This window comes from Rhinolophus sinicus, chromosome 15 (assembly GCF_057876585.1).
Source record: "Rhinolophus sinicus isolate RSI-liver-muscle chromosome 15, RSI-T2T, whole genome shotgun sequence".
Classification (NCBI taxonomy): Eukaryota; Metazoa; Chordata; class Mammalia; order Chiroptera; family Rhinolophidae; genus Rhinolophus; species Rhinolophus sinicus.
Window position 1 is genome coordinate 134,189,315 of NC_142515.1, and position 27,819 is coordinate 134,217,133.

At 42.5% G+C, this 27,819-nt stretch overlaps 1 protein-coding gene across 2 annotated transcripts; it reads right to left on the reverse strand.

Moving 5' to 3' along the window:
• Window positions 1–240: 240 nt before the first annotated feature.
• Window positions 241–26,206, reverse strand: AP1AR (adaptor related protein complex 1 associated regulatory protein). Of its 2 annotated transcripts, XM_019717182.3 has the most exons (10): window positions 25,805–26,205; window positions 15,610–15,658; window positions 13,670–13,696; window positions 11,227–11,252; window positions 8,774–8,870; window positions 7,630–7,728; window positions 5,876–5,934; window positions 5,118–5,191; window positions 4,237–4,365; window positions 241–2,105 (listed from the first exon to the last, which is right to left on the reverse strand). In XM_019717182.3, the coding sequence occupies exons 1-10, from the start codon at window positions 25,876–25,878 to the stop codon at window positions 1,828–1,830; spliced, it is 912 nt and encodes a 303-aa protein (XP_019572741.3). In that variant the 5' UTR covers window positions 25,879–26,205; the 3' UTR covers window positions 241–1,827. The 2 variants fall into 2 exon arrangements, with proteins under 2 accessions (XP_019572741.3, XP_019572742.3); XM_019717183.3 differs by lacking the exon at window positions 7,630–7,728 and having other exon boundaries at window positions 25,805–26,206.
• Window positions 26,207–27,819: the final 1,613 nt, after the last annotated feature.

Consider the following 27,819-nt stretch of genomic DNA (forward strand, 5'->3'; position numbering starts at 1 on the left):
TAATACACTACCAGACACAGTAGATTCTCCAATAGCTGCTGAATGAATGTTACTTCTAGTGTGTTTATAAACATACAAAGAAAATTAATGTCCTTTTCTTAGCAGTTAAAACACAAACAATTACAAGTTTAGTTCCAGACTGCTTTCCTAATTCACTCCTTTTTCTCTTCATAGCAGATGCAATAAAATAATTACATCAGGAGTCAGAATTTTTACGGAGTACAAGTAATAATCAAACAATTTAGTTTTTAATTGTAAAAATGTGTTTATTCACAATCCTTGAGAAGTTACCATTCCTTCAAAAATTTCTCTGAACGAAATTCCAAAAAAAATTATAATAGTAGCTTATGCCAAACCAAAACTATACATCCGATGTATACAAACTTTAAAAAGCATACCATAGGCAATGTGAATATAGGGTCCCTTTTCAATGTTTCCAATGGCGTAGCTACAACTTAAATTACGGAAAGACGGAAATGCAGCATTACCTAATATGCTCACATATTTAAAGTGTTGGATTTAGTTCTATGAGATAAAAAGAGATGAAGCTATAGATGTCATGGCCTCGCAGGTCAAATATTGAAAGGACCACATGATTCTTTGTTTTTTCTAGTACAGCGGCAAGAACTTTAAATTACTATTTATAGCTGGACCTTCCTATATTTTTGAGAACATGCACTGTCATTGTTGCAAGAGATAGAAAAGAAAAAAGCACTACAGAAAAATCAAGGGTTTGCTTACTAAAATCATAATCCTCAGCAAAATCAAGACAAGCAGTTAGGAAATGTCGTATATCCTTGGCCTTTTAAATCGATACGTCAACTTTAGAGAAAAGAGCTCACTGTACGTCACAAAATGTAGTTTTATATGTTGATACACTTAGTTCTGTCTCATTACTGCCTTGTATTACAAGGCAAAGGAAAGCTTAAGAAAATCAACGGACCTTTCATACCAGAAAGGAGTTTATTTACTTTGAAATACCCGTATTACCTTTTTAGGTTTTCCTTTCTTACTAAATCATGCACAGAAGATGTTCTGTGTGAAATCCTTCTAAGACCAGTCATTGGAAATACAAAATTTAAAAACAAATGACACCTAGAAATTTTAATATATGAAGTAACTTAAAGCCAATATTCATGTATAGTGGCATACAAGAGGAAGTGAAAAACCTAAGTATATTTCCTTTCCTCAATATTAGTTTTGATGACCAACTTTAAGGTCCAAACTCTGAAAGCTCATTTTATCATATGACACCCTGTTTCAGCCTGAACCGACATGATCATACTAGGATATGCAGTAAGTATAGGAAGAAAACGACGCTTCGGCATTTCTCTAGTCACATTCATTGTGCTTCCTGTTCGGTAATCGCACTGCCATAAGCAGAGGAATCAGGAAAGGGATGCTGCTCTCAATCTGACCCGCGCAGGCCCCTGCTGCCCTCCACATCTGCTGAGCACTGACACAAACGCCTCCCTGGTTTCATAGGTAGCTACGGAAATAAGCTGACGAAAACACACAAAGTAAAATTTAAAAAGCTATGCTAAAAATGAAAATCTAGAAATAGTAAACAGGAATGCTATAGAGAAAAGATAAAATAAATTTAGTTGATAACATGACAGAACCATCAACTTGCTTTTGAAGAACAGAAGGTAGATGATGAAATTGCACTTAATTCTGAAGCGAGTCAGATACAGCCGATCATCCCGATGCCCTTCTAACGAGCTTAAACGTTACACACAGGTTCCTACCTGCCTCTTACAGAAAGGCTCAGCGCGACACTCCGTACATTCGAGGTGGCTCTGACCGTTGTCACAACGGCTGGGCAGCTCAGGCAATCGCACCGCTTCTGCTGGCGTCTGGGGGCTGCTTCAGGCCGGAGTCAGGCAGCTCCAGCACAGGATTGACGAAGCCCGCGTACTCGGAGTTGCCGTTGCCGTCCACCTCGGCACTCACGAAGTCGTTCTCCCACTCCAGCCCGTTGGAGTCGTCGGAGGCGGACGCAGCGTTGCTCACCGGCTTCGGGCCGCCGCCGCACGTGAGCGCGGCCCGGAGAATGTCTTCCTCGGTTTTCGAGCGCTCTCGCATCGGAAGCATTCGGTTCATTCCTGTCATTGGGCAGTTATGAAACACCTCATGAAAATTAAAAGGATGTATTAAAAGCCTTCCCAGTTTCACAATATAGTTTTTCTTTAGCAATCAGACTTGATTTGTGCACTAACTTAGTCCTACGGAGGCCTTTTGGAGGGTAACTGCTGGGGCCTAACTCTGGAGTGTGCCTTCGATAAAATAGACATTAATAGTCAACAAAGGACAGCTTGAGTGCAACACTGATCATCTAATAAGATGAAATTTCTGAAGAGCCATAAATAAGAGTGGTTGGCGAACCACAACTGCTGTCAGTCTCACACGCCAAGTCCCCGGAGCTCAGAAGACAGCTTCCTTTCCCAGAGGTGACAGTAACTCTAATGATTACAACATACACTGTTCCTGCTCTGAGGAGCTTCCAGTTAATGCTCACCGATGTTAACTGATTTAATCCCCAACAACTCTGCAGTTATGTGCACTGCATTCATTATGCTCCATCCTACAGTCAGGAAATCGGGGCAGAAAGAGGCAAGTGACCGGAGCAGGTCACGGGCTCTGGATGTGTGGGACGTTCATTCTGGCTGCAAAGCCCAGGCCCCTCCTATTCTGACTCTACGACGGCAAAGTAGGGGACTGACAAGCTATCCAGGTCTCATTCTGAGCAGAAAGAATTGGCACAGTGAATGTGCCAAAAATCTTGGAAGAAAAAAGCAATGTCATTTTACTGGCTGAAGGGAGGACAGAAATCAGAATCTGTAAGTGTAGAATCAACATGGTGATAGAATTAAAATCTAGAACTAGAAAAGAGGTTAAGAATATTTCCGCCTGCATCATGGTTGTCTGTCACTCCCGAAAACTCATGGAGACTAAGCGCAGCAGAGCAGGCTGCTCTGATAGACAAGATAAAAATATGAGTTGGATACTAACGCAATTTTGAGGATTTGCATTTGATTAAGTAACACTATGTCTAAAGGAAGCTAGGCTGTACACCGACCCACGAGCAGGTTTCTAGCGGGCTGTCCTCCACCTGGTTGGTTAACAATCTATTACTGACTTGAACAGTGACCTGGAAAGCCCTGTTACCTACAAATCTGATTAGCTTAGAGCATTGATGACATAATCAGGAATTAAAAGGTCTGAAAGGCTTTAGATCAAATTGAACAAGATGCTAAAATAAAAATAAATTTAAAGTTTGCTGATTGGAACCCAAATGTGCAACAATGGAAACACAGGACTGGGGAAACTGTTTAGCTGAGAAGACTTACCAATCTTTGGTAAAATTATTCAAGTCCCCATATATTGGTTTCTTTACTGATAAAACAAATAGCATGACCAGGGGATATCTGAGATCCATTCTATCTCAAAATTCTATGAAAATGTTAATGCTTATTATTTTTCTTAAAGTCCTATCCATTCTTCCTTGTTGGACTATTTATTTCTTAAAATGATAATGAAATCTTGGGTCTTATTCAGCAAGAGAGCCTTTTTGAAAAAATCCACACTTCAATTATCGTTTTGAGTACTGACTATGTGCAACACCTGGTATGTAAATTTTATTTAACCCTCACAGCGTTTACGCATTCGTGTCTTTCAATACTTACTGAACGCCTATTATGTGCCAGGCACTGAGACCACACCAGTCAATAAATCACCCTTCAAAGCAGTTTTATTATGTCAATGAACCAGCTCAGAGAGATTAAGAAATCCACCTAAAGCACTGCAGCTAGGAAGGCATGTCAGCTAAAGTCAAACTCATGCCTGCGCTACAGCTTTTGTACCACCAAAGAAACTAACACATTGCTGATTTACAACGAACGGAGGTGATTAACTGTTGGCTTTCGCTTGCCCACAAGGGGTTAGTAATTCTTCTTACTAAGTAATCTCAGAATCGATGGGCTGGATTACAAAACCCTTGAAATGAGAAATACACATCTGTTTTCTAAGTCTTAAGAAAGGTTAACAATTAAGCAACTTTCTAAACAATTTATCAACAAATGATAATCACTAGTACAATGAAAGTTCAAGAAATTTTTATACTGATTTTTCAAAACCTTGCATTCATTTCAGCTTAAATAAAGTAAAATACCAAGCTGATTTCTGTACAGCAACACAGGTTAAACTTTTTCAGGAAAAACTGTGTCCATAAGGTACCTTCTTCATCTTCCCACTCCAGGTCTAAGGAGGTGCTGTCGTCGTTCCCACTGGTCGATTTAGTTTTGGTCATTAAATCACAACTGCTTTCTGTATTTGGTGTCAAGACTGTGGCATCTGATGAGAGTCCTAGAATATACACCAAATATAATTAAATATGGTCATCTGACTCTTCACCACAATCATTTGTTTTGCAATAATTGTTGCTTTTCAAATACTATTATCCCTTTTAATGTCACAAGAAACAATGATTGAAAGCATTACATTGGTAAGTTTAAGAATTTTATAAAGGGCTTTTTTTCCCTTTCTTTTTTATGTTTTTGCCATCCAGCAGCACAGTAAACATGCAAATTTAAATGAATTATAAACTTTTCTAATACGATGAACTCTAGGTAATATTTTTAAGTCAATTAAAGAGGAGGGGAGGCAAAAAACAAATGAAAAGATAAAAATGAAAAGCAGTCTATCTCTTCAAAAGGAACCACAACCATGCTTCCATTACCGGGAATAGGAGTTCTGACTTTTGAAATGTGGAGAAAAACATGTTAACTTTATAAATCAATTTGTAATCATGAAAATAACTGCACTTTTGTACTACTTTCTCCCTCCTTCCCTTTTTCTTTGAGGAGAGGTGGAGTCTGAGCAGAAGTGGGAAAGTCCGTGACTCCCTACATGAACCTATAGAAATAGCCCGAGACTGTTCTTTCCTCCAACTCCTTTTTAAAAGCAGAGCTGCGATTGTACGACGGGACCGGAACCGGCCTGTTGGGACAACATTCAGCAAGGGCTGTGGGAACAGAGCTGGGGTCTCCAATGGTCATGCTCGATGTGGCATCGAGTCACCTTCAACTACACACACAATACTGGACAATTAGACTTACTACTACTGCGAAACGCTTCATACTGTGACTTCATATTCCTCAGACAAGATTCAAAGTCGTCTTCTGGTCCTGGACTGGAATAAAAGTGAAATAATTTTTAAAAATATCCACAGCAGACGTAACATAATGCATACTTAAGCCAATGATCCATTTTTGCTTGAAGGTCTATCTCACAGAAATTCATAATTACTGTACAATCAGAATAACTGAATGAAAACAGGTCTTAATCTTCTTAATGCGGGCAATAAATTGGAAATAGCAAGATTTTGGTGAATCCTAATGCCAAATGTCCAATGCTAAGTCATAAAGTCCAACTGTACAATTTGCAATAATGAAGCATGGACAAGATTGTTTGAGTGAGTAGGAAACAATCATGGAAATGAGACATAAAAATATGTCTTCCAAGAAACAATCACACATAAACTCTGCTGTAAGCCAAGAGAGAGGCTAAGGAAAACACCAATAACCGAGACAGAAACAATTTCTCCAGAGGCATTCGGTGTACTACTGCATCATTTCCTATACAGAAGATGTGACCACTCTCAAAAAATGCAATAAAGTCAATTTAAACAAATGACGATCACTTGCCAACACAAAGAAAGCTAATGTTCTCAGAATCCCCACAAGGCAGTGTCTTTGAGAAGCAGTAATTTTTCAGGGAGCACAAAACACACATACTCAGGGAGTACGTATACGAACGTGCAGAAGGCACTGGGAACAACGTGTTCAGCCACAAAGAGCATATGTCTGCCACTTACCTTTGATACTCGCCACCGTTGGGGGGATGGCTTTGCTGCACAGCTCTCTTCCTTTCCAGCTGTGAAAACGAAATGCAAGACAAAATCACTCTGTACATTATATTTGTTGGAGCTGTCCATGCTTTCTAGTTTCTAAAGAAAACATGAGAAGGTACTCTGTGAAAGTCTTTTTCTTTAAATTCACCGCTGTTCATCTCTGCATTCTCTTACTCCTGGGTAGGAGTTCTCTCAGTTTATCATTATAGAATCCGTAAGTGGTCAGAATATTCAGTGTTTTGAAAAATAACTTTAAAAACAGATACACACACACACACCATTCTCACTGCACCTAGGACTCCCAGCAGCCGTAGGATGAGAGCAAGAATGGAATAGTTACAACAGTGCCTGAAGGTCTGCTCAGGGTGAAGTGAGCAGCACAGCTCGAGACCTGGCAGACGTGTGGCTCTGACAGTTATCAGCTGTGTGTCCCTGGCATGTCCTTTACTTTCTGTTTCTTCATCTGTAAATTAGAGACTGTAACACTGCCCTACATACTCATAGCGATATTGTGAAAATCAAATTAATTTGCATGTATCTGTATATCTTTTGTGTGTTGTATCAATATTTAGTCAGGGAAAACTCAGACAACCCAAACAGATGCTGTATATGAAGTGCTCTCAGTCTTTAAAAGGTGAGTAGTAGAGAATAGATTATGGTGAAAAGAGTTGTCTAAATTAAACCAGAAAAATTATTTTACTTCTTAGTAGAAGGTAAGTTAATGTTTAAACTTCCCCACTACTTAGTACTAAAAAACAAAACACTGCCCACGTAACCTAATTACTCTGCTGAAACACACACACGCACACACACACATCCCCGAGAAGGAGACACAGAACTCACACAGCAGTATGACAGACACGATTTCTCGGTTTCTCTAAGGCACAGTAATTACGTGTGATCGGGTCTCCGCCCTGCAATGGCAGCGGCCCCTACAGGCAACGTGTGGAGCAAGACGCTGAGGCTACTGGCTCAGTGGCACTCGCTGGGCCTGAGTTCTGGCTCTGCCGTTTACTGGCTGCAGTCTCCGGCAAGCACTTCCCACTTCTGTCCCTGGTCTCCTTGTCTGTTAGACGGGGACCATAAACACTACTGTCTGCTAGGACAGGACTAAACAGGTAAAACATGGAAACCACTGGGAACAGTCCCTGACACTGAGCCGCGGCTCCACAAGAGCTTGCTACTGAGGGCTGCCTGGCTCTCCGGTAAGGCTGCGACATTATCAGCACGTGGCAGGATATTAGATCGGTTACCTTCTCCAACAACATGCCAACGGTATCTCAAGACCCAAAGACACAAGAATGAAGGTGAGAAACACAGACATTCCTATGGGGCAAAACTGCGCAGCGTCCCAATTCTAGGAAGTATGAGAAAGTCTAACAATTCAAGGACTTGTTTTTTTTAAAAGCCTCACAGAAATAAAGTAAAAAAAGCTGGTTTGGTACCATTTCCACCTAAGAGTGTATTGATTCTTCCAAAAGAATACAGGATTTTAGAAAACTAAAGCTAAGAGTATTCACGACAGAGCATAGAATCTGATGCCATTTCCAGCTGTTAAAAGTTCAGCCCACTTGCCTTTAAGTCCCTAAAAATAAGGGCATAGCTACATTTGAGGTTGAACAAGAAGCCCTGACTGAGGGGGAAAAGTCCCAACTGGGATTTGTCAGAGAGACTCAGAAGAAAGGCAGCCTGACACATGCTGGGTCTCTTCCCCTCACCTCTGAGAGCTTTCGGCGCTTTGCAGCCCTGGCTGCTTCACGCTGGGCAGCGTATAAAGCTTCTTCTTCTAGTCTTAACTTCTCTTCTCGTAAGGCTAACTGGACATGAACAAAACAGTAAGGGTTAACAAAAACCAGAACCTGTCTAACTGCTCTGAAACAAAAGGTTCCTATTTATAAAATAAAAAATAAATTATTAACAACTGAGCTCTATAAATAGAATTAAATTTTTGTGAGTTCTCCTTTCAATTGCTCCTTTTCAAAATAACTCAAATGGTATCAAACATATCACAGAATTCTCCAGAAGCTGAAATTGTGAGGTAGTAGCATGTAATTCGCATAAACACAAAACTGTTTCTTTCTTAGATTATGCAGTGATCTCAAGTCTCCACCATTGTTCCAAACCTGCCACCAGACGAGTGTCATGGCTCTGACCCTCCCAAGTCCAAGGTCTGTAAAACTAAGGATGATCAAATGCCCACCCACCAAAGTGAAGTACGTTTTCACAAAGTTCCCCGTCTCCTGAATTGTATTACTATCATGTTGTTCAAAAATCACTTTCAAATTGAAGTTCTTACAATTCATAAGAGCACACAAACTGCTTTAGTGATATCCTAGTGCATTTCAAGTAAAACTTAAGCATCAAATTTCACACAATTTTTTTTCTTTAGCCTAATATTATTACCTATTATAGATTACCTATTGTAATTACAGTCTAGCCGTGAACACATTAAAATAAATACAACATTTATGACTGTTAGAAGTACTTGGCTCACTAAAAACAAATAAATCGAGACAAACAAAAGGACTTTAAAAAACCCATTAATTGTGAAACAGTAATTTTTCAAAGTTGGTTTTAAACACAAAGGTGCATGTATCCCGCCAGAGCCCTACTTGTGAATTAAGACAAGATTTTTAGGATAATGTATTATATTTATTTTTGGCAGTATGCTTTCTGATAAATTAAACCAAACTAAAACAAACTATAGTAGACTGAAATTTTTGTTCTAACTTTTAAATACCTTTCATTTGTATATATCTATAGGTCCAATGGCTTCGATGGCAATATATTACTTAATGATGACTTTCCCCTATAAACAGATGCTTTATAATATACATGTAAGTGACAGAAAAGACTATTTACCTCTCTTTGAATTTTCATATCAAGATCCTTCTGCTTTTCAGCAATAGAATCATAATGCCTCTCTCTTAGGTCAACAATTTCTTCCTCAGTAAGAGGCCTACAGAGAAAAATGAGGGAGAAAAAGAAAAAAACAAAACAAAAAAAACTTCTGATGAGCCTGAGTCCCAATAAAACCAGTGAAATTCTGAATTTTTACTATAAAAGATGTATTAAAGCAATGTGATGCTATCACTGCATTAGAGGAAAGGGCATGCATTCGAACACGTGTCGCAGCAGAGAGCTGGGGAAGATGGGACGCTATCCAGGCATTCTGCTGCACTGCGCCCCCTTGAGGAAATGTGACTCCGTTTACCTTCGCGGTGGCTCTGCCTTGGCCCCTGACCCCTCCCAAGATGTGCACCCTAACACACACCAGGAGCCACCCCCACAGCGTGACACCATGCAGGCCCGAGCTATTTTCCCACCAACAGGCTCACCTTCTCGCACGCCCATCTTTGTGCCTCAGTCACCCAGTTTCCTCACTCTGACCATGGCCCATGCCGAGGGCTGCTAGAGAAAATCCGCCATGGATGTGGCCCTCAGCTCCCAGCAGTGACCCTTTCCGTTCACATGCGGAACTGCCTCTCACACCCTACCCCAACCTTCAGCATCTTCACACAATCCTAAGCTCCTTATACAAACTCTTCTCCTATAAGGCAATTTCCTTCCCCTTTGAGAAACAGGGAGTACCAACCACCAATTCCTTCAAATTCCTGCCACTCCTCCTCTCACCTAAGTCCACCCTCTAAAGAGATGGCATTCCTTCACCGGCTCCAGATACCCCTCATTCACCAGCACTGGCGCCATCCACCCCACCCCAGAGTCCTCTGTGGCGCTGCTCCGCCAATCAGTACTGCACTTCATCTTCAGCCCACACTTTTTGTCTGGATTCCCTCGTTTCCATGTGAAGGAAGGAGGGAAGACAGGAAAGAAGGAAGGAAGAAGGAAAGCCCTTCTTTCTATCTATCTCTAGGTACTGCTCCTTTCTCATTTTCATTTCAGCCAAAATTCCAGAAATTAAATGTACTACAGCACATCTAGCACTTACTAGCGTCAGGCTCTCTCCTTTGTGCTTCACACCTATTAACTAATTTTAATACAATGGCCTTAGAAAGTAGCTACAGAGATTGTACATAGGAGGGAAACGAGGCAAAGACAGATGAAGTCACATGGTCTGCGGCAGAGCTACAATTTGAACCCTAGTTGTCTAGCCCCTAACTCGTAACTACTGTGCTTCTCTTACCTTCTCTGCCCTTACCTTCCACGTTCAACTCAGAGCATCTAATAATTCTAGCAAAGGGCATCCATGGCTTCTATGGTGCCGAGTACAAAACGGCATTTTAAAGTCCTACCCTTCGGTCCATGCGACAGTGTTGACCTTCCCGCATCCCACCGGTCGGCGCATCTGTCTCCACCTCCTCCCTGGGCTTTCCACGCTCTCCTGGGTCTTTTCACCCACTCCGTCTTGCTGTCTTCAGACTCCTCTTCCCATGTCTGCCTAGTCAGCGCTCAGACCACTGCGCGCTCGGTGCCCCAGCCAGCCAGCCCCTCCTCCTGTCCCCAGGCCTCTGGCAGAGGTTGATAACTACCATAAGGTAATGTAGAAGGTAATGTCTCTCACTGCTGTTCCTCCAGCCCTGACATCCACCTAGGACTTTTGTGCGTTTTTCTGAGGTATAACTTATATAAAATAAAATACAAATTTTAAGTGTGCAGTTCATTAAGTTTTGACAACTGTGTACCCTTCACAAGGTTCCTCTGTGCCTCTTTCCAGACAAGTCCCCCACTGTATCCATTCCATTTCTTCTGTGCAGAAAGCTCTCCCTGTCTGGACAGCTACCACTAACCAACCATTCAAGGGCTGGCCCAGGTGCCATCTCCTTAAAGAAGCCTACGTGGACATACCTCCCTTACATTGTGGGCAAAAGGGTATCCTCTGGGTTTTCCCAGCATGTTTTATATCTGGTGTTTAATCACTTTTCCTGCCTCCTGTTGAAATTAGTCACCTCTAGGAACTACCTCCCAGACCAGTGTAGTCTTTCTTCTGATGTAGAGAACACGTCAGATTTTTTAATCATGCCCAGCAGTGCCTGGCCCCATGCTAGTTGCTTCACAAATGTTTGCTAAACTAAAAAGGTAATGAAATACACATTGAAAATGTGAAACAATATATGTTAAGTATTCACTTAAAAAGAGAGTCAAGAACTCTTTTTTGAGTTAAAGATAGATGGTCCTTTTTCAAGCAGACAGCTCATGTAATTTTAAAAGAACATAAAGAGGTTGCTTAAATAGATTAGAGCATCAAAGTTCTAGTTATTATGGAAAGGTAACGACAGAGCCTGGATTCTCGGAGAGCTTCTGCAGTTCAAACAGAAGTTACTCAAAAGACAAAACAGAACAAAACAAGATCTTACCTATGACTGCTTCCTGGGCTTTCCCCCTGCACAAAAATTAATTAAACAATTAAAAATTTTCATTAGCTGAATATTATTTCAGTCAAGCCAATCAAAATTGTATCTAATCAAAAATATTTTCCATTTATTTTTATCATAGTAAACAAGTTTCATTATTAGAAGTGTTTAAACTAAAAGCTTTAAAATTTTACTATTTTGCAAAGACAAAATTTAGTTTAGCATCTACTTAATTATATAACAACCAATTGCTGGACATGCTTCTTCTAACAAGCGTTTCTTCTACACCAATGGAACTCTGGGGTCAGGACGGTAGCTGACAACACAGCTCCTGTGCCCTCACGGCTCACAGCTGGTCCTCACCATCACGGATTCTGTCTCTGCACATTCCCCGCGAGCTAAAAGGTGTTTGTAAGTTCAGAAGCAAAGCTCCCTGCAGCTCTGCGCTCACTCAGACTTGCACAGAGCGGCCAAAACCCTGTCGTGCCGGTGCATTCACTCCCTGCTGAGCAGACTGCGATGCTGTTGCTTCCTGTTCAGCTCTCAGACTGTGTCCTCTTCCCAGTCTATTTCATGCCACTTTTGCATTTTTGTGTTTTTACTGGTGCTTTCACAGTTTAAAATGACCCCCACGCAGAGTGTGAAGTGCTGTGTAGTGTGACGGGCCTCATGGAGAGAAGGCCATGGGTCAGACACATTTCATTCCGGCAGGAGTTCTGGCCGGTTCAAGGTGAATGAGTCAATAATACATATTACAATAAGGTGTCAAACAGAAACATAAGGCAAGGTTATGTGCTGGTCAACGGATGACCAGAAGCGTGCAGGAACCTAACTCTTATCTCCCTGGGGAATGTTCCAGCACTGAATAAGCATCAGCAACTCAGAATGCAACTTCTGGGAATAATGAGAATCAATGCCTTTGCTTCCTTTCACAGGACATGAAACTACCTCTAGTTTGTTCCTCCAAAGCAAACCAGAAATAATTTCAAGACTGGCTTGTGTTTATGCATCTCTCTTATATAATTAGGCTATTCACATCTGACAGTCAAAACACATGCCTAAGTGACAGCAAATAAAATTCCAAATGAATTTAGGAAATAGCACTACAAACAGTTCAACCAAACCAACCACAAAATAGGACATGAGAGAGAAAAAGGCTGGTTAGCAAAAACAAAAACACCCGAACAGAAAGCACCTTAGGAAAACATACAGAACCACAGACCCTTTTCACAAGCAGTAGGGTCTTGGGATGAACTACAGTGAAAGTTGCAAGACCTCTTACATTTATTTATCATTTGTCAGAAACTTTAAAAATATTATGTGAAGTCTTGGCTTACATTGTGTAAAAAAAATACATGGAGGTTAAAGTAACCCTTGAAAAGGGAAAGAAGCTAGGCTGTCTGAACCATTAAAGTATTTGGAAGACATTTTACTGGGAAAACAAAGGCTAAGGTAGTTTCCCAAATATGTTCTATCAGATGGTAATAATATGTATCACTATTTAGAAAAAGGATTTAGACCCAAACTGAATTGGGAAATGCTGAGTTGAACAAGTTTAAGTAATATTCTTCTCAGCACCAACCTACGTTCTGAGACTAATTAGTATTCTGCACCCACGGGGAAGTATTGGGCTAAGGAAGAATTTAAACTTGGTATATTTCACTCTTTTCTTAGAAAACAAAAGTTACAAAGGGTTAGAGCTTACAGTGTTCTTCCAGTCTAACTCATTTTCAGAGATGTGGAACGTAGGCCTAAGGAGGTAAAGTAATTTGCACAAACTCAAATTATTTTAGTGAAGTTGAAAATACCACAAACTGAAACCCTTCTAACTATACCAGTACATAAGAAATAGACACCATATTTCACTAATCCTAAAAGGTACTTTCTAAAAAACATTTTAGTATTTTTGTATTTAAGATGCATCTTAAAATTGATTGAGTTGTAAATGACAGGAAATGCAAAAATTCAACCAAAAATAACTGATAAAAAATAGCTAAAGTGAGAAACTCACTGTAGAATGCACACGTGTAAATTCCACCCACAGAAATTATGGTTACAGAATGGGTGGGCTCTGGATTGCTGAGGGATTTTACCTACCTATGGCAAGAACTTAGAAATATCCCTTTTTAAAGCTCCTTGAGTTCCAAATAATGCTTTAAAAACCTGTTTTGTGTGCCTGATATATATAATATACATAACTGATACAAATTAAACTACATATATAATGTTATATGTTTTATAGTAGTACATTATGAATTACTTGCTGATAACAATTAACAACAGGAGGAAATAAGGAGCTAAAAAATAAAAAGTAAAAATAAAAACCAAAAAATAAAAAGTCCAGTATAAAATGAAGTAAATGCTACTTAAAAAATAATTAATTGTTGAACTAATTAGATGAGAAATGAGAACCATATGAATTTTGCACTTCTATGGAAATACTTACTTCATCACTTTCTACTAGATTCTCAAACTGAAAGAACAAGAAAGTAAGTGTTAGAAGAGATATCTGTCTAAGGTACATATCCCACAAAAAATTGTCACTTTTTCACCTCAAAAACAACGCACCTTTATTATTTGTAAGATACTTAGATCAAGAGCCTTTGTATACATCAGTTCATTTGATACATTCAACAATCCCAAGACAGCGAAGACATCTTTTTATGACTTTACATAAAATAAAAAGAATTACAGCACTTTTCCACTTAAAGCAGAAACTTATAAACAAAACTTTCACCTGAACTTCCAAAATTCATGAAGATGTTTTAAACCCTTATTGCCAGAATTTTCCACGTGAGTTCAGAATAATTTAATGTCATAAAAAGGAAAATTACACCAAAAATAGGGACTGAAAATACACCCAAACAAGAATTTACCTTATAATGTTTATATTTATTTATCTATTCATTCACGCAACTATTTACTGAAAAATCTACTAGGTCGTGGTCATTACTCTCAGTATAATGCCTTTCTTGACATAGGAATGTAAATAATTTGATCATAATGAGATGAATGCCATGTCATCTAATAAAAGTGATTACTAGTATTATACTGTTAAAATAGTTGTATTTTAAATAACCACTTGAAAGAAATTAAAAAAATGTTTTATTGTTAATATATATTTGTATCTAAAGTTTCAGAAAACAATGAATTCAAAAGGTTTAGAAAACACAGGAATCTTAAGGGATCACTTAAAACCTTAAAACTATTATCTTGAACTTACTCTTTTGTATTGGCTTGTGATTTAAAAAAAATAATTTGTGGTTTATTTGCTTCCTTATTTAATAAAGAAGGCAGGAAAGGTGCGGACAGGTGGCTCAGTTGGTTAGAACACAAGCTCTGGGCAACGAGGCTGCAGGTTTGATTCCCACATGGGCCAGCGAGCTGCGCCCTCCGCAACTAGAATAAAGTCAATGAGCTGCCGCTCTCCCGGGTGGCCAGATGGCTCAGTTGGTTGGAGCGCTGGCTCTCAACCACAAGGTTGCCAGATAGACTCCTCCACTCCTGGAAAGGATGGTGGGCTGCACCCCCTGTAACTAACAAGGGCAACTGGACCTGGAGCTGAGCTGCGCCCTCCACAACTGAGATTGAAAGGACAACACCTTGACTTGGAGAAGTCCCCAAAGTACACACTGTTCCCCAATAACGTCCTGTTCCCCTTCCCCAGTAAAAAAATAAATATAAAAACATAAAAAATAAAAAAAAATAAAGAAGGCAGGAAAGTACAGTGTTCAGGCTTTGGCAGTTTGGGGCTGGAATTTAAGTTCTGCCACTTCCAGGCTGTGTGATCCAGCCCAGCTTCTTCCCGTGTCTAGGCCTCCGCCACTCATCCATGAAAGAGGAAGACGGCCACCATTCACTAGGATTGTGGCAAGAATTCTGTGCGACGACATCATAACGCACATGGTGCAGGGCTGGTCCCCAGGAGGGACTGAGACAACAGCAGATTCTGTTCTTGTGTTTTACTTACAACGAAAAAGTGACTCAGGCGATTCTACTGGGAGTTGCTTCAAATCAACTGGGGGCTGCGATTCGGCTTCGGGTCAGCCTCTTTGGGGGCAGGCAACCATGTGCCTGGAGAATCGCTGCCTTACTGAGGCATGACCCCTGACAGGAGCGCACCTTGTCCCTGAGTTGTGCAGCGTGAGGAGAAAGTGCAACAGCCACTTCTTAAGTAGAAATAGCAATTCTATTTGAACAGATGGTACGCTTCTGCAAACTTCTCCCCACGCCCCCTCCCACACCGCAAATCGGCCCCTCTCCACGGCGTCAATGCCACGGCCATGTGAACAGTCCTTCCTAAATCTGGGCCCAGACCCTTCTCCCTTAACAAAAAAAAGTGCCCCTAAGGTACTGTCATCCAATCAGACCGATGCCTGTACTCACCTCTATAGTTAAATGTTCACCTCCGGAGCACGTCCTGAAGTACTTGGATCTTGGAAGAAAACCAGAAAAACAACTTTAAAATCACATTTCATGCTAAAACTGAATTAACATACTGGGATAAAAACGTTTCCTCAAGAGAAACTTTAAATTCCTTAACAGATAGCACCTCATATTTATAAAGAGGACCCACCAAATTGGTCTAAGAATAGAAACAGTCCAGATTTTTAAACTCAGGAGTGTTTAGACAACCAATATTTCTCTACTGGTACTAATATTTACTAAACCTATAATAATAAGTGCATTGTCCTATATTTACTACACAGAATACAAATAAGTTAAAAAATACATCCATCTCCCACCTCTGGGGGAAAAAATCAATATAATTAATTAGGAAGCTATTATTACTGACAGGAGACTGCAGTGCCCCTCTGACCGTTACAAGAAAAGAGGGTGAGTCTGGGAATTAAACACAATACATAAAAATACCCCCAACAATACAGATTTAGCCCTAACAGCTCCTCCTAGTAAAGCAGTCCTCTCGCATGTAACAATCACCTGGTTAAAAACGAAGGTGCCCCAGCCCCCCCCCCCGCCCCCCCGCAGGTGGGATTGTAACTTCTGTTCTCTACTTCGTTCAGCCCTAGAGCTTGTTACCTGCTAGTGCAAGGCCCCTTCTTCACCATCCGTTGGCCATTTTTGGTCCTTTCCATACAAACTGCTAGAATCAGCTGGTCAAGTTCCAGGAAAATCCCACTAGTATTTTAATTGGAATCGCACTGAGTTCAGAACGTTCTATCCTTGAACATGGTATTAGCCTCCATTTATTTAGTTATTTTTGTTTTTAAATATTGTTTTGGTCTTATATATGTATTACTGATTTATTCCTAGTTTCTTATATTTTTCATTGGTAACATAGAAGGTAATTTATAAAATATGCATTATCTGTTTGTTGCTGGTATATTTTACACAAATTTTAATATTTAACCCAGTTAAGTTTTGATACAAATATTAGACAGCATTTCAGATTAACAGAATGTGGAAAATATCTGACAATACCAAGTGTTAGGAAGTGGAACAATGAAAACCTACTGTTTGTGAAAGTACAAACTGGTGTAATTATTTTGAACAGTGTGACATCTAATAAAGTTGAAGCAGTGCATGAGCTATGACCCAGCAATTCTGCTCCTGGGCATATGTCCCTGAAGAATCTCTTGCACACTGGGACAAAGAGACATCTATAAGAATGTTAACTGAAGTCCAAACTAATCTAAATGCTCATCAACAGGAGGAGGGATAATTATGGCCCAGTCACACAGTGAAACCCTACCCAGCAGGAAAAAAGAATGAGCCATAGCCACATGTATGAAAGGGGAATTCTGAATGAATCCTTCAGTTGAGAATCACTGCCCTAAACCAAAGACTTAATTAATCAGTGCTTACTATAGTTAGAGTGACGATAGGGGAGTAAGAACACCACTCTTTCCTTCACTTGGAGGAGTAAACTTGGGTTGGCATAAGAAGCTGAGCCTGCCAGTGCCAGGAGCCAGTGAATCTGAGAGGAGTGGATGGGGATAAATGCATACAGAGGAGTGAATGCAGGAGGAACGTGTACAATTAAATTGGCGTCAAGGCAAGAAATGATGGGAGCCTGGATCAGTGGTGTCAGAGAGAGAAACACATTAGAGAACATTTAGAAGACAAAAGTCATCTGGTGTGGGGATGGACTGGAAAGTGAGATGGTGGGGAGGTGCCTCCGAACCCCAAGGAGGACGGGCTAGGAGAGCAGCAGGAGTCAAGAATGCAGGTGCAAGACAAAAGTAAATGCAGCAAATGCGACACATAACACACGCCAGGGGTGAGAAGAATAAGGGGCAAAGTGATGGGAGACACTGGAAGAGTCCCCTAAGAACATGCCAGTATCACATCAAATAGAGCTGAGCTGTGACAAAAATCGCTCAAGTCACATGATCTGTACAACACTCTCATGAATATGTACACTCCTTGGAGGGAAGGGGGAGGTGAGAAATGATTTGGTCAACAACCCACCCATCTATTCAAGGGCATGCACACAGTATATGCAGGTGTATTATAATGAAAACTGAGCTGCTGAAACAAAGAGGCTTCAAGAACAAAGAGTCAAAGAAAACAGAAGTCTACCTTCCCTGTTTCTTAAGAGTCTAGAGTTCCCCCAAAGTCATCCATGGACACTCCTTATATAAACATGCCTTATGTCCCTGAGAGCTGCTGTAAATGAAGTAGAGTGAGTCTCTGTGCCCTGTTCTGCTTCTGAAGAAGTGGACTCAAACATGCAACGGACACTCGCGAGGTAGGAAAGGCAGGCCACACACTTTGAATGATGGTGGCATGTCAAGGAATTTGGAAGAGTTTGAAAGTAACGTGGTATAAAAGTGGAGATCTTGAATATTTATTTATTTATCAAGGCAGATATCAGGACAACCTTTTATTAAGGGCAGTCTCAGTCTCATCGGGAACAGGCTGAAAAGGCAGGTTTTCACGCTTCTACACGTTCTTTTGCGTAGCAGGTAAAAACTCTTACACCAAAGTGACAAGTAAAAATAACTGATAAGTTCTCACAAATCTGACATTGGTATTGTTCCTTTTCTTCATATTCTACGTAGTATCTACTAAAGTAGTAAAATCGTTCCCTTTATCTTCTGTTTGACATTGTAAATAAATGATGAAGAACCATAGTAAACTGTTCCAAAGTATTAAAAATTAAAAGCGTCCCAAGACTCTTTCTTTCTGAACATTAGGTTACAAATCAGATTCCTGGCAAAAAGTATTACAATCAAGATGATGAACACATCATTTTTCAATTATTATCAAATACTTCAAAGGAGGTTTAACCATTCCAAGCGCAAGGGATGACCCATCAACAGATTTTCCATATACAGGTAGCACCGACATAGGTCTGAACAATAACGTAATAATATTTACTGATTAATAAGCCCCTCCCTAGTGAAGGCAAATTTAGAAAGAATGGGTGTTCAGAAATTTATTTCATGTCTTGGAGAGAGTAGAGACCAATCTTCCTGCTAAACATGAAGACAGAAAACATGGCTTCAACAAAAGTCACTGCCCTTTAAGAGAAGCCTGATTTAGAGGAAAATAATAACTCGAAGGGCATCTGATACTGTGGGCCACCCTGTTCTTTTAGAAACTGCTGTCACTTACATGTTTATGACACTGAGCCTTCTAATTCCTACTTGCCTGGGTTACTGAATGCAAGACACAGCTATGTATTTAAAGTACAAAAGTGAATAAAAATTGACCCATGTACCCAAGAGGCTCACATTCTAACAGGGTACACACACAGGAGAATTAACAAGTACCACGGTCTGAGAAGGATGTGTTCAAACGAGGGGCACCAAAAATCAGCCTGAGGAGGAGGAATTAGCCGGCTCCGCAAGTAGTAAAAAGGAATGTTTCAAGGAACAGCAGGTACCAAGGCAAGGGAAAGGAAAAAGATGAAAATTTTTGAAGAAGCCATACTCACTCATTCTGTCAATAAGTATTTACTGATCACCTTCTATGTACGAGCTGGGTGTTCCACAGAAAGCAAAACAGGCATGGACCCCTTCCTTTCTTTACACTGAGCATAGGAGACAGGCATGGACCAAATAATCGCAGGGCCTGGTGTACGAGGCCTGACAATTAAGTTCGCGAACTCATCCTAGAAAAAGTGCTCCATACCTCATTGCTGAATATCACTGTGGTCACCTTCAAAGTACCCCACTTGGGAAGCTGTGCACCGACACCTGCACCTAGTCCACCTAGCAATTTTGGGATTCTTTTTCTGGAATGGCCATCAGAGCTGTCATCATATTACCCTTGATGTCCTGAATGTCATCCAAATATCTTCCTTTCTACATTTCCTTTAACTTTGTGCAAAGAAAGAAGTCACTGGGGGCCAGATCAGGTGAGTAGGGAGGGTGTTCCAATACAGTTATTTGTTTACTGGTAAAAACTGCCTCACAGACAGTGCCGTGTGAGCTGGTGCATTGTCGTGATGCAAGAGCCATGAATTGCTGGCAAAAAGTTCAAGTCGTCTAACTTTTTCACGCAGCCTTTTCAGCACTTCCAGATAGTAAACATGGTTAACTGTTTGTTCAGTTGCCACAAATTCATAATCAATAATCTCTCTGATATCAAAAAAGGCTGGCAACATCATTGCTACAAGTTTGTGAACTTAATCGTCAGAACTTGTAATTAAACCTCAGGAAGTGCTCAGAAGACAGGAAGAAGGTTCCAGGATGGTGGGGGACTTATCTCCTACAGGAGACCATTCGGGAAGACTTCTATAGAAAATAACCCTGGAGCTGGCATCTAACGATGAGTAAGTAGGAGTCATCTAAGTGAAAAGGGGAGAAATGGATTCAGGGAAGAGCATTACACGGATGAGGATTTAAAAGGTAGGCAAGGAATAGGTAATGCAAGGCTTTGAAAACTACATTAAAGATTTAAGTCGTCTCTATTATTGTAAAGCACTACTGAATTTACACTGTGTCTGTATCATAGACCTGCATTTGATCACTTTGACTCCAGAATGCAGGATAAACTGAAAAAGGTCCGGAACAGACGTGGGTAGACCAGTTGTTGGTACTCTGTCTACTCAGTCAACAAATATTTATTGAGTGCCTGCTGTGTGGCAAGTTCACTGTTGGGGCACTGGATATATAGGAATAACCAAATCCAAGTCCCCGACCTTATGGAATCCATACTCTATTAAGGAGGGAACAGACAACAGGCAAATGAACAAACGGTCTACAAAGTGGTGGAGCAGCAAGTGCTATGAAGGAAAGTGGAGTCACAGAATGATGAGAAAGAGTGCTATCCTAATACAGGGAACTGAGAACTGAGGCAAGAAATGACGGCAGCCTGGACTAAGGCAGCAGTAGAGAGAACTGGGGAGGCTGAAAATCTATTTAGGAGGTACAAAAAAATCTGGTTTGATGGGCTGGACTAGAAAAGCAGGATGATAGGGAGTAGTGTCAAATGCTCCTAGGCTAGTGGCTATATGTTTGCCAGTCTTTTTAAGGAGCATATAACAGGAGACATGTGTGACTCCAACACGGAATGATCAGGGTGAAGAAAATGAACACTCATAGGAGTGAGTGTGAAATCACAGGAAACAGGAAGGAGTCAAGAGCAACCGGTGCTGCTACAAGGGCAAGTACAGGAAGGATTAGCAACACCCACTGCAATTTGATGGCTGTTTTGATATTATCACTGTATGAGTAAGAGGGGGAGCAGTAAGAGTAAATGTTAGATTGCCTTGAGGACTGAGTGAGAAGGAAAGGAAAGAAGATAAAGACCAGACAATTCTTTAAGTTTTAAAAGGGAAAAGACAGAAGGCAGGGTAATAGCTAGCTGGAGACGCGGGAGCCTAAGTAAGGTGTTGTGTTCTGTTTGGTTTTCAGGCTAGAGAGGCACACACTCCACCTCAAAAGGGCAGCTGTGTGGAGAGGACTGACGGTTCTGCATTAAGGCAGCAAGAGTGTAGAGGTTAGAAAGACGGAGGGGCCACTCCCAGGGTATATGCCGCAGGGCTTCATCACCTGGATTTGGAGCGCAGTGCAAGGCAAGTGTAATACCCAGGCTCACAGCTGCAGTGACAACTGACCACCCACAAGGTAGGGCACAAAGTAGCAGGAATGGTGGGCTTTTAAAAAGAGAAAAAAGGAGGAAAGGGCTGTGAAAGGAAAGATGAGCTCAGTTTTACAATCTGTGGTAATGTCTGATATCCAAGTGGAAATACTCAGTAAGCAGGTATTTCTGAGCTCAGGCCGGGATCATGGGGCTTATTAGTTTGCAGGTAGCAGGTAACGCTATGTGTTTGCAAGACATCACCAAGGGCAAGTACATTAAGGAAGGAAAATACGTTGAAGAACAGAGTGAGGCTCAGAACACAGACCTGGGAGCCTCTAAGGCGTAACACAGAATGTGCAGGAAATCCACATCCATTTAAGTCCACTACTGCTGTTTGTCTTTTAAAATTTCAAGAGAAATATCTTACATTTGTATATTATTCAAAGCTGGTAAAATGCAGAAAACCAAACTGAATCTCTCAATAATGACATTGCTGATTACTGTATCTTAGCAATCGACATTATAGTAAAATATTTTTGAAATTTTCTTTGGTTTTCTATACTGTCTCTTAAAAAAAGAAAAAAAGTAAGTCCACATAAAATTGGTAGCATGTGTGTTTAATTGTGTGAGTGAGTAGTGTTTTTGCCAAAGTTAGGAAATTATCCTCAGACCAAAAGGAAAAAAGAAGAAAAAGAAAAAAAACACTGTTTTTTAGATCTTACAAGTTCATAAACAATATTCTCTGGCTATGCATCCAAAAAACATGAGAGGCTGACAGTGGAGCGAGATAAGATAAAACACAGTCCCGACCTTCAGGAGCTCTCAGCCGGTACCATGGTCTATAGCAGGGCTCAGCAAACGATGGCCCAAGTGTGGCCCAATGCCTGTTCTGTACGTAAAGTCCTACTGGAACAGTCATGCACGTACACAGTGTCGATGGCGGCTTTGGTGGTAAAACATGCATCCTTGAGTAGCTGCAACAGAGACTTTACAGGCCTGCAAAGCCTAAAGTGTTATCTAACCCTGTACAAAGAATGTTCACCAATCCCTGATATACAGCAGATTGAAACCTGGAGAAAATAGTATTTACTCGGGGAGGTAACACTGTCTCAGGGGGCTGGAGCGTGTTTCAGAGGGAAGGTAAGTAACAGTTAAGGATGCGCAGAAGCTTACCGAGACAGGAAGGGAACCACCATACACAAAGGCGAAACGGGGCCGAGCCCAGTCTAGCTGGTACGGAGGGTACGGAGGGCAAGAGTGGCGCTGACTGCCCCCGCCCCTTCCCTATGCTGCCAAACTCATGCTCAGCAAGTGAAACCTACAGTTCTAATGATACAATCTGAGGAAAAGAGTCACAGCGCTAAAATAGATTAAGGTACAATTACGCTGTCAGGAGTTTAAACTGGATACAACCCTCAACTGGAAGGTTATCATTTATCAAAAAAGTTAAAGTACTAAGGTTTAGGAATGACTTAAGTTTTTTGAAATTAGAGTAGATTCAATGTTTTCCTTGTAATGTTATTCTCACTGATTTGTATGATGACATGATTTTCTGAATGAAAGAACAAAGATTACACTGTTTACCCAAATGCAGAACTGCACCTCACCCTGACTACATGAACAGACATTACGCTGCACATCTGAACACCCTGCGACTCATCAGCTGTCACAGAAGGAAAAAAGGCTGGGCAGTGGAGCGTTCAGTCATTTGGCAAGAGGATGGCATGACCCAGGGTGGGTGTCAGAAAGCCTCACCTCGAGTGACAGGAAGGGAGATGCACTGGAGTATGAGTCCCAGCAGGGAGAGCAGTGGAGAAGGTGCCCCGCAATTTGAAAGACAATGTGTGCGGCCTCAGAGGTAGGGAGGAAGGAAACAGGCCCAGTGAGTATTAAGGAGACATTAAGCAGCTGTCAGGGAGGTGGAGGGCCTTGCAGTGAGTAGTCAGAGACTGAATGAACTCATTAAGGGAACGAGGGAGTATGGCAGAAGAAGAGGCGCTATTTACATATTTATTGGAACACAGATGTTAGGTATGTTAGACAGGCTGACTGAGGAGCTCTGGTACCCCCAAGTGCATCTCTTCAGGAGGCAACCGAAAACACAGCGCTGAACCTTTGAAAAGAGGTCTGCCCGGACAACATAACATCTGCACGTGGTGGATGAAATTGCTTCACGATCAGGTACACATGTGAAGGGAACTAAACAAGGAAGAGAAGAGACAGAGCAAAATTCCTAATTTAATAGGCAGATGGGATAAGAATGTCCAGGACAGGAAAAAGAAAATAAGATAAAAGTGATGCTGCAGAGGTCAAGTGCACAGTATTAGAAAAGAATAGCTTCTCACACAGACTGAAGAGCTAAGTTGTTGACATATATGCACATATGTTCCAGTGACAAAGTCCAAAACGATGCACTGAGAGATAACACCAACCAAATCTGTATCTAGAGAATAAGGCCCAGGAGCCACTAGTGGTTCCAGTAAAGGTCCTGAAGTCAGAGAGGCCTGGGCGGCAATCCCAGCTCTGCGATCTTGGGCAAGTTAAACTTTTAAACTTTTCAAGCTTCAGTTTTCAACCTGCAATGTATGTAACAGTACTTAGCTTCCTAACAGGGTTGCAGAGAGGAATAAACGAGGTAAGGTGGAGTACTTAGAACAGTGCCTAGCACATGGGAAGTAGTCGAATGTTGGTAGCTATCACTAGTATCATTTTTACTAGGAAAGAAAACAGCGAATCCTCATAAATTATTTCCTGAAAGCAACTTTGCTCCTAGAGCCCACATGGCAAAAACACGATCCTACCTCTATGTAAAACTACAGTACATACTGGAATCGCTGTGTGGAATTACATGGCAAGATCAAAATGGGAATTACGATAAAACAAATATAATTGGGTCTTCAGTTTGAGAAAGAAAAAGAAGACCAAGAACACGCTAAGTGTCCATCCAAACACGTCTAGTGCCACCCAGGTTCACAGGAAGGTTGGCCAGCAGGTGGCGCCGTGGAGAACGAAGAAGGATGACTCACTGAGATGTCTAAATTTTACTACTTAAAGATATTTAACTCCCTCTGCTTAGTTACCAATGAGCTGTATTAGTAGCAAGGTTTCCGACATACCTCAACACTGACATTGATATTTTGACTAGATGACCCCGGACTCTGGAGCATACAGGCCTTGGTGGTATCCAGCTTTAATCTGCCTGAGAAAGTCCAGGGTTCTACCTGTGCTCACTATAGTGACAAGCATAACTCATGTCAAGTTTTTGTGATTACTCCTAATTTTTTTTGCCCTTACATGAACTATTAGTTAACTGTCTAGACCCAGAGCTGAAAGAAAATCAAAACTATTAGTTAAAAAAGAAAAAGCAACTAAAATGAGAGGTAAGGTTTAACCTTATTCTGTAAATAACAATGTACTATATCCACCTATCTGCACGTTTACTAGACGCTCCTGAAATAATATTAACAATAATGCAAAACAGTAAGTTAATCAGAAGATTCAAGTAAGGGAACTGTCCAAACCTATGTTTATGGAATGAAAGAAACAGGACTAATATCAGCATGACACGATTTTAGATGACACTGTCCACAGCCCACAAACTCTCAACAGCGCTCCTCTGCTCATGGTATTTTGTCCACTGTGACGCTTGTATGTCGTACCACAGACAATCCACCTTGGCTGCCCTGTGTTAGAGGTGACACATGCCTGACGAACGAAGGAATCGTGTTTCATGAGCGCTCCATCACCGGAAGACCCAAATTATAAATCACTTGGCTTCGATTTGTTTACGCTGAACACCTTATTACCTAATAATGTTGGTTACAAGGGACACAGCCCGAGAACTTAGTAATCTGTTCCAGAAAGTGCAAAATAGTCTCATTTCTTACACTAAGTGGCTCGGCTCGGATTTTCAAGTGGGAGATATTTATTTAACAACAAGGCTAATTTCCAAGGACTTTGTTCTAATCTTTTCAACATCCTATGAAATACACACACAAACGCAATGATCGTGACATTCTATTATTCCATGGATCGTGTGAGCAGAAAAACCTGGGTGCGTATATCCCAGTTTGAATAAAGAGAAGTGAGGTCCAAACAACAGGGCGGAGGGTCACCACCGGGGTCTGGCTTCTCCCGAAACGTCAGGAAAGGGAAAAGGCTCCACACGCGCCTCTTGTCACCAGGAAGCCGGAGCCACTGCAAACCCGGATTCGGCGAGTCTGTGGACACAGCAGAGCTACTCGGCGTCTGGACCCTCGCTGAGCTGCAGCGTCGAACTCACTTCTACCGCAAACCCCCCAGACTGTCACCTGCTCCGTCGGCGCCAAAGAGGATCAAACGGGAGCTGCCACCTTTGGCATCACCCGCAAGCTCCACGCGGGCGTGCCCGGGTGGCTGTGGAGCCGGTTCCGTCGCCCACTCGTGGGAGGCCCTGCCCCCGGGGCTGTCCTCGCGCCGGCGCCCACCAGCCGTTTCCCTGGAAGCCCCCCGACGCCGGCCTCCGCGACCACCGCCCGCCAGACGCCGCGAGGCCGCCTCCAGCCGCCGGGCCTCGGGCACAGCGGCGGCTCCCCCCGGGGCTTACCCTCCGCCGCGCTGCAGCCGCCCCGCTTCCCTGCGGAGGCGCCCGAAGCACTGCGTCCAGCAGCAGTTCCCCATCGCATGCCGCCCGGCGCCGCCGCTGCTCCGCCTCCTCCCGCTCCAGGCCCAGGCCCAGGCCCAGGCCCGGCAGCCGCATCCGCGCCGCACGAGCCGAGGGGGCCCGGGACCTCCGGCGGGCCGGCGGCAGCGAGCGGCGTGAGCGACGGTGCTCGGAACAAAGGCAGCGGCTACTCCAGAGGCCACTCAGCCGCCGCCGCGCGAGTTGGTAGCGCGGGGCTGCAGGCTCCAGACCCGCCGCCCGGCCGCATGGCACCTCGCTCGCCTCAGCCCCAGCCCCAGCCCGGCGCGAGAGGCCGCCTCCCGCCGCCAGGAGGCCCGGCCCCGCCCCCGGCGCGCCCAGGCCCCGCCCCGTACGCTCCGGGCCCGCCTCCCCCCGTGCCGTCCCCGACGCCACGCCTCCGTCCTCTCCCGGGCCCCAATAGGGCGCGCTTCCACGGCGGCCCCGCCTCCTCCGGCGACTGGGCCTTGCGTCACTTCCGCCAGCTCCTGGGTCGGCGCTCGGTCCCTTCCGGCGCGCCCAGCCCGGATACTGGGCGTGGGTGTTTGTTTGATTGGACCTTGCCCTGCCTGGGAAATCTCCTCCGCACCTGGTGTCCCGCCTCTGGGTCCCGAGCGCTCCAGGTGTCGCGCGGTCAGGGCTCAGCTCTCGGGCCTTGTACCGAAGCCTCGCGAGCTGCTCACCTGGCGCCCCGGGCCAGGCGCCAGCGGGAGTGCAGGGCGCCTCTCTCTGCGGGGCGGGCTTCGGTTTTGGTGACATTCACCGTGACAGTCAGGGACTGACTGAAGGTTTTTCAACGCACCAAGAATTTCCTTCTGGTCTGTGGTTACTGCGCCAATCGCCATACTGGCGTCTTTGTTGCATCACTTATTAATGGTGCCATGCTGGCCTCGTTTCGTTTCCTATCACATCTTCAAATAACGTACGATGGGGCAGTTGGGGTCCGTCCGAAATCAGCTGGAAGACTGCGGTGTTTCAGAGTCCCCAGCCCAGCCAATGCCAGCGTGCTGCCCGGAGCTGGTGCAAGAGACGGGAAGACGCTGCTCTGATGCGGCTTGGTCTGCAGCACCTGCCCAAGTGCTCCTTAAAACGCGGTTTTGTAGTGGCCTTAACATAGGATGTCAGGTGCGGCTCAGTAAACTCCTAGTCCAGTGGATGGGGGTGCCTTTATTTACAAGCGAACATGTCAGTTTTCAGCTGTTTTTAATTCATCCTAGGAAAATTGTTCTTTTTCAGAAGATTGTTATTTAAACGTGTTCTCGCTTCCTGAAATCTAAACTCATTTTCTCGCTTCCTGAAATCTAAACTGACCTGGGTTTCAATCTTAGTACTGATAATTAATTTTGACCTTTTTGTGATCAAATGCCCAATAGTCTTCAATCAGTGAATGTTGGTGGAATGACTGAATGACTTCCTAAATAATGACTATATCTTCTTTCCCCCTTTCGGCCTCTGAAATCAAGCTAATGTATTTCTGAAATAGTCTTTAAAATTCAACTATAGATGTTTAAAGAAACTGGTGTATTCATCCTATGGGATACTACACAGCAACAAAAAGGAACTTACTATTGATACACTTACTATTGTTACACTTACTATTGACACCAACTTACTGTTGCTACACCTTAAATGAATCTGCAGAAAAGCATACGGAAGAGAAAAGCCACTTGCTAAAACTTACATATTTTATAATTCCATATATAGTAAACTCTAGAAACGACAATATTATAAAAATGGGGAACCAATTTCACGATTGTCAAGGTATGGGGATGGATCCCGGTGTTGATGGAAAACCTGTCTTGGTTGATTCAATGTCAGTGTACTGTTTGCAATATTGCACCATAGTTCTGCAAGATGTTACCGTTGGGGAAAACTGGGTAAAGAGTACATGTGATTTCTCTATATTATTTTTACAACTGCATGTGACACCTCAATTATCT